Below are 5,748 nucleotides of genomic sequence, written 5' to 3' on the forward strand. Positions count from 1 at the left end.
CACAAAACATAGGGGGACCGAAACAACAATTATTCCATTCCATTAAAACACAGCACATTAGCGGGGACTAAATCGAAAAGCGCGAGAAATTATGGGGCCAAATTGGAAACAAGAAAAATGACTTAATTGCAAAACCTTGAAAAAGCGGAAGGACTGCGCGCATAAATATCCCATTCAAACGAAAACACGCGGATCCTCTAGCGGGTCGGGTCGGATGGGTCGGGCAATGGTCAAAACGACGTCGTTTTGAGGCTTAAGTGTAGCCCCCAAAACGACGTCGTTTTGGAGGGCTATATAAAGGCCTAAAATAGCCAAAAAAAATCATTTGGGGAGAGGGAAAGAAAAAAAAGAAGAGAGAGAGGGAAGAGAGAAGGGAGAGAGAAGGGAGGGGGAAAGGGGAATCCGGCCAGGGGGGCCGGTCACCGGACGGCCACCGGAGGCTCGCCGGCGCCGGCGCCGGCCACCGCACGCGGTGGCCGGAAAAGGTAAAAAAATATTTTTTTTCTTTTTTTCTTTTTTTTTTGCTTAATAATGCATATATTTTTATGTTTTAATATTTTTTAGTATTTTTATGTAGAAAATAAACTCAAAACAGTAAAGAAAAAAAAAAAGAAAGAGTCACCTTAGGTTTTAGATTTGATTCTCCGATTTGGTGTTAGAGCCCCTGATAGTATATATATTTTCGAATGGTTCTTGTATTGAATCTGTTAATATTGAAAGAAAATCTTTTGTTTTCATAGCAAAAAATAAAAAATCCCCCCAATCCTCCATAATGGTGAGATTTTCGGTTTTTTATAACCGATTACAAATGTTTATTTTCTATTTGTTTATTTCTACTTGGCTTCTTGCAGGTGGCCATGGCCGACAGTGGCATGGTGGTGTTCGGCGCAAGTGGGCAAGTGGGCAAGTGGGGGGTAGGTGGCTAGGGTTAGTGGGATTAGGGTTTCTGAATGCTGAGTTTAGGTTAATGGGCTGGGGTAGTTGGGCTTCGGGTTTATTGGGTTGCTATTTGTATTTTCTGGACAATGGGCCCAGCAAATTTGGGCTTCTACAATAGTATTTATAAATGGCAGAGCTGTAGCGAGAACAAACATACTAATTACCATAGCCGAAACAATAATAGTGTTTGTTGTTTTGAGAATTGGGAGAAATTGAACATCTAAAATATTAGCTAGCAAAGAATTATGGTAACTATCAAATCTCCATTGCCTCTCATCCTTTGCTGCTACCTCTTGGTATCTTTCGTCTTCTTCCCACATGGAGCACTCTCTCGTCAACTACTGGGGGAAGGTAAAAATGTATTCAATTTTCTATATGTATTTTAATCATTTTCATTTCTTTTTTTTTAATACCCTTTACAAACTCATTAAGGAAACCTAGTCCTGGTTTATGTGTATGATGTCCAATGCATTGAATTGCAGGTGGTGGCAATAATCGAAGCAAAGCGGATGTAAGAAAAAGTACATCAAAATCAGCATCATCTTGGGGTGGCCAGGATTCACATCCACCACCGTCTAGCCAGTTTTCAAATACAGGTCCATCTACGGTCGTGTCGTATTCTCGTCAGGTTTCCAACAGCCCCACAGGCACGGGATGGAATTGCAAAACCACACCTACTAGTAATGGTTACGTGAAATCGTGTTCGAAGACCACTTATCAATCCTACACCAGACCATAAAGTTTATGTTTCGTTCTGAGATAATGCTTGGTGTGTATTCTGTTGTTGTTTGGTATGTTTCGCCCATACCAGCCAAAATGATATTCATGGCTGGTATATTAACTGTGCACTACGAATGAAATAAATGATAAAAGAAGGATATATAATAAAGTTAAACCTTAATATTTTTTTTATTATCAAATTTTAAGCTTTAAATTAGGGGTGTTCATAGTTCGGTTAAAACTGAATTAATTGATCGAACTGATTTAATTCGTTTCATGATCGAATTTAGTTCGGTCAGAAGTCTACTAATAATTTTTTGAGATTTCGATTATTGATTAATTCAGTTCTAAATTAATAATATATATTATATATAATATATTTTTTATATTAACAATGTATGTTTTTTAAAGATTTTAAAAGCCTCAAGTTTAGTGTGACTTGAGGAAACCTTGAGTTTACATATAAAAATAATCCAAATTTCTCTGATTGTTTAAATATATATTCATTGCCTACTCAAAGATAAATTTTTGTGGTCTGGGTTCTCTTTAAATAAAGAATATATTGTGACGTTTAGAAGTTCACATTTCTAATTGGTATAATAATTATTGCAGTTTTCAATTTTTATATTTTTTAACAATTTGACTCTGGTTTTATATAAAAATTATAAAAAAATTCAAAATTATTTTAAAAAAAATAGAAACTTCTATATAAAATTTCTAGAAAAATAAAATCTTAAAAATGTTGTTGAAGAGCTAATATGTATGGAAAAAAATATCATTCAATAGAATCCAATAACAAATTAAAAATAAGATAAATAAAAAAAAGTTAGATCATTGCATGCTTCCTCAATGTTTTTCGAAACTAAATTAATAATATCTTGAAGTCAAGTTTCGTGTTCTCGAAGAACGTCGAGAATCAATATTACAGAGGCTTGTGAAATTGATTTTGATGTCATTCTTTTAGCAAAACATACCACAAATTTTCTTTTTCGACTCAATTTAAAATTTCATTTCATTTAAATTATCTTTCAAAACACAAATTGTAAAAAAAAATTATATTCTAGTTTTTTTTTTCATTTCTTATAACGAAAAAATATGTCTAAGAAATAGAAGAGTTAAAAAATAGAACCAATAGTTTTGGTTTATATTTTTTATTTATTTTTCCTATGTGTTTTTTTAAAAGAATGGGTATAGGATATTTCTATACAAATAATACAAATAAAAACTAGAGGATCTAAAAATAATTCTCCCTCATTTTCTCCCTTTATCTATTTTTGAAATTTTCATTTATTTTTATTTTATTTAATTTAATTTTAATTTTTAAAATGTTCAAACTTTTTTAAAAAGAATTTCAATTTTCATCATTTTTTATTAAGGAATAAAATTATTATTATACCAATTAAAAATGTGTTGCTGAATAGTTAGGTGACAAAGAAAAAACATTTCGAAAAGCTTAATAATCAAATTGTAATTTTTTTAACTAAATGACCAAAAAAAATTTACCCATAATTTAGTGACCAATAGTGTAACTTACCCAAAAAAATTAATCTACAATTGAGCTTTGAGCTAGAGTTCATACTTTATCACTAGTAATTAATTTTTAAAAAATTTACATGTTTAATTTATTTTTGTTAAGATCGACCCGATTAAACAACGAACAAGAAAATAGCGGAATAAATTGAGAAATTGAACACACAAATTTAACGTGAAAAAAATCCCTCCAAAGAGGATAAAAAACCACGGGCAAAGATAATTTTACTATAATGGCAAAAGAACGAAGAGTACAAAAGATGGAGATAAAGACTAAACCCCGAAAACCCGAAAACAAAGAACCCTCAAAACGTAAACACAAAATTCTCTAAATGTGTTATGAGTTCTAATATCTAATGGGTGTATTTTTCTAAGATTGTAAAAGAGCCTATTTATAGGCTAAATTCATAGGTCAAATAATAATAAAATAATCTAAACTAATCAGTGTTTGATTGAAACAAGTAAACAGAGTTTAACTAAAAGATTATTTCTCAAATTTGACTGAAAATAAGAGTCATATTTAACAAATCTCCACATTGACTCATATTTTCACAACGCCATCTTTGCCAAAGCCCGCCACGAGCCTATATTAAACTATGCATGGAATTAACTGAGTCGAATTTGTGCTTAGAAACTGAAAGACTTCTAGCCTTCGACTTGTACACTGCCAAATCAAAACTAACCCGAGTCTGATTTTCACGAACACAGTGCCCTAACTTTTCAAAACCTGCATCCAAAAGAGAACTTCTCTTCAACGAAACGGTCATACATTTTTCCCTCCTATGACCAAGTTGCCTCCGCTCCAAACAAGTTGACTTCAACTCCGTAACGGACGAGGGACGTCCGATTTCACCGGTCACTATATAACCTTCCAGAATATAAAGACTGTCGATTCTTTTACCTTTTAACAAAACGAGAGCTCCACGAGATACTTTAATGCCGCTCGACTCGATGTTGATTTTGCATCCTTTCAAGTCTAAAATACTTAAGGAGATGAGATTCTTTTGTAAATCATGTACATACCTGACATCTGAGAGTGTCCTAATCATCCTGTAATTGGCCCATTTCGCCCGAGCTCGCTAGAGAAAAACCAAAAAAAAAAAACAAAAACAAAAATAAATTAAAATAAAAACCAATAAAAGTCCATCATCTAAGTCCTTTTACAAATTTTCAGGGCCAAATAAAAACTTATACCAGACCAGATACAATTCTAACCCAAATTTATAAACCCATATCCTAAACCTAGCCCAAATTCGGGGCCCAAAAAGAAGCACAGCAGTCGAGAGCACCAGAAGCTTCTGGAATATGCTAGAGAGTTGGGCTCCTATGAGCAGCTCTTCGCACGGCCTCCTTCCCGTGTCTCCCCGCTCCTCCGTACGGCTGAATCTGCAAAAGAATACGCCAAAAGAACCACTAACAGAATACAGCAAATAAATGTAATTTTTATTTTTATTTATTCTAAGAAAATCTGGCTATAAAAAGCTGTCGATTTCATCTCTGTAAATCTTACGCATACTACGCATACTTAAATACATACGAAATATCGAAAAAGAGCAATCACAAAGTTATCCAAAGGTGATTCCAAAAATCTTTTTATTTCTTTTTGCTTCTCTCAATTTGCTCGCAATATTACCATGAAAGTGAAAACACTTAAATCGGCACCAATGAACGCCCATATATCTCGGAAATATAGAGATTCGGGGCGAGGGTCGAATGTTTTTTCTTTTGAATTTCTGCTTTGTTTTTAGAGAGAACAATACATTATTTGAGTTTTTTTTTTAAAGAAGGAGAAGGATTAACTTACCAGATTTCCATGGATGACTTGTGATGGCAAGATCGGGACTCTGCTCGTGCACCTCGACCATCAGATTGAGTGGTGGGTTCGGCGGCTGCTAAATGAAGCAGATTGACTTAGGGTTATAGAAATTTGCTAAAAGGTGGGCTGCAATTGAAAAAAATAGGAGAAAAGGAGCCAAAATGAGGGTTTAAGGGCTGTGTTTAAAACGGCGCCGTTCCAAGAGGGCAAGATCCGCGCGCTGACCCGCTTAGCAAGCAGAATCCGCGTGCCTTTGCTTAAATTGGGGAATTTGCGCGCGTAGCCCTTCTCCTTCGCGCCGATTTTGAATTAGGCCCTATTCATACTTTATTTGTTTTTAAATTGCACCTGGAATTAGGATATTACATCAATTCAGCCCGCGCTTAAGCTCTGCATTTTGAGATCTGGATTATTTCCAGCTTTGGTCCCTTGGAATTTGTGTGTATTGTGTGTTAGTCCTCAGTTCAATTTTAGAAATTTATACATTATCCCCATTCATTTTAAATTTATTTTAATTAAGTTTCCTATTTGTATAACTCATTGTCTTTTGAGGAATTTTTTTTATGTATTGAAAATACTTTAATAGTTTTACTCAATTTAAAGAAATCATTGTTTTGAAGTTTGCATTATATTGTTTTAACATTATGTATAAAAATTTATTTAAACATTTATATATGTATATACCTATGCATACCTAGTGTTTTAATTAAGCTTTCTATTTGAAACACTTATTATTTTTAAAT

The 5,748-nt window shown here is 33.6% G+C and overlaps 1 protein-coding gene and 1 long non-coding RNA gene across 3 annotated transcripts; one reads left to right on the forward strand and one right to left on the reverse strand.

Moving 5' to 3' along the window:
- Positions 1 to 322: 322 nt before the first annotated feature.
- Positions 323 to 1,840, forward strand: LOC107913516 (uncharacterized). Its single transcript, XM_041084487.1, has 3 exons — positions 323 to 485; positions 852 to 1,290; positions 1,422 to 1,840. Exons 2-3 carry the CDS (start codon positions 1,185 to 1,187, stop codon positions 1,676 to 1,678), a joined length of 363 nt encoding a protein of 120 aa, XP_040940421.1. The 5' UTR covers positions 323 to 485; positions 852 to 1,184; the 3' UTR covers positions 1,679 to 1,840.
- A 1,518-nt stretch (positions 1,841 to 3,358) lies between these two features.
- Positions 3,359 to 5,520, reverse strand: LOC107913517 (uncharacterized). 2 transcript variants are annotated; one of them, XR_001688546.2, is made up of 3 exons: positions 4,994 to 5,485; positions 4,213 to 4,575; positions 3,359 to 3,916 (listed from the first exon to the last, which is right to left on the reverse strand). It is a non-coding gene; the product is annotated as an uncharacterized lncRNA (long non-coding RNA). The 2 variants fall into 2 exon arrangements; XR_005907366.1 differs by lacking the exon at positions 3,359 to 3,916 and having other exon boundaries at positions 4,172 to 4,575; positions 4,994 to 5,520.
- Between the last annotated feature and the right edge of the window lie 228 nt (positions 5,521 to 5,748).

This window comes from Gossypium hirsutum, chromosome A13 (assembly GCF_007990345.1).
Source record: "Gossypium hirsutum isolate 1008001.06 chromosome A13, Gossypium_hirsutum_v2.1, whole genome shotgun sequence".
In the NCBI taxonomy this organism is placed as follows: Eukaryota; Viridiplantae; Streptophyta; class Magnoliopsida; order Malvales; family Malvaceae; genus Gossypium; species Gossypium hirsutum.

Bases quoted from the DNA above. Each gene is read 5' to 3' on its own strand.
- LOC107913516 (XM_041084487.1), top strand. From the start codon at position 1,185: ATGGTAACTATCAAATCTCCATTGCCTCTCATCCTTTGCTGCTACCTC. The intron at 1,291-1,421 runs GTAAAAATGTAT...ATTGAATTGCAG, and splicing joins TCGTCAACTACTGGGGGAAG to GTGGTGGCAATAATCGAAGC.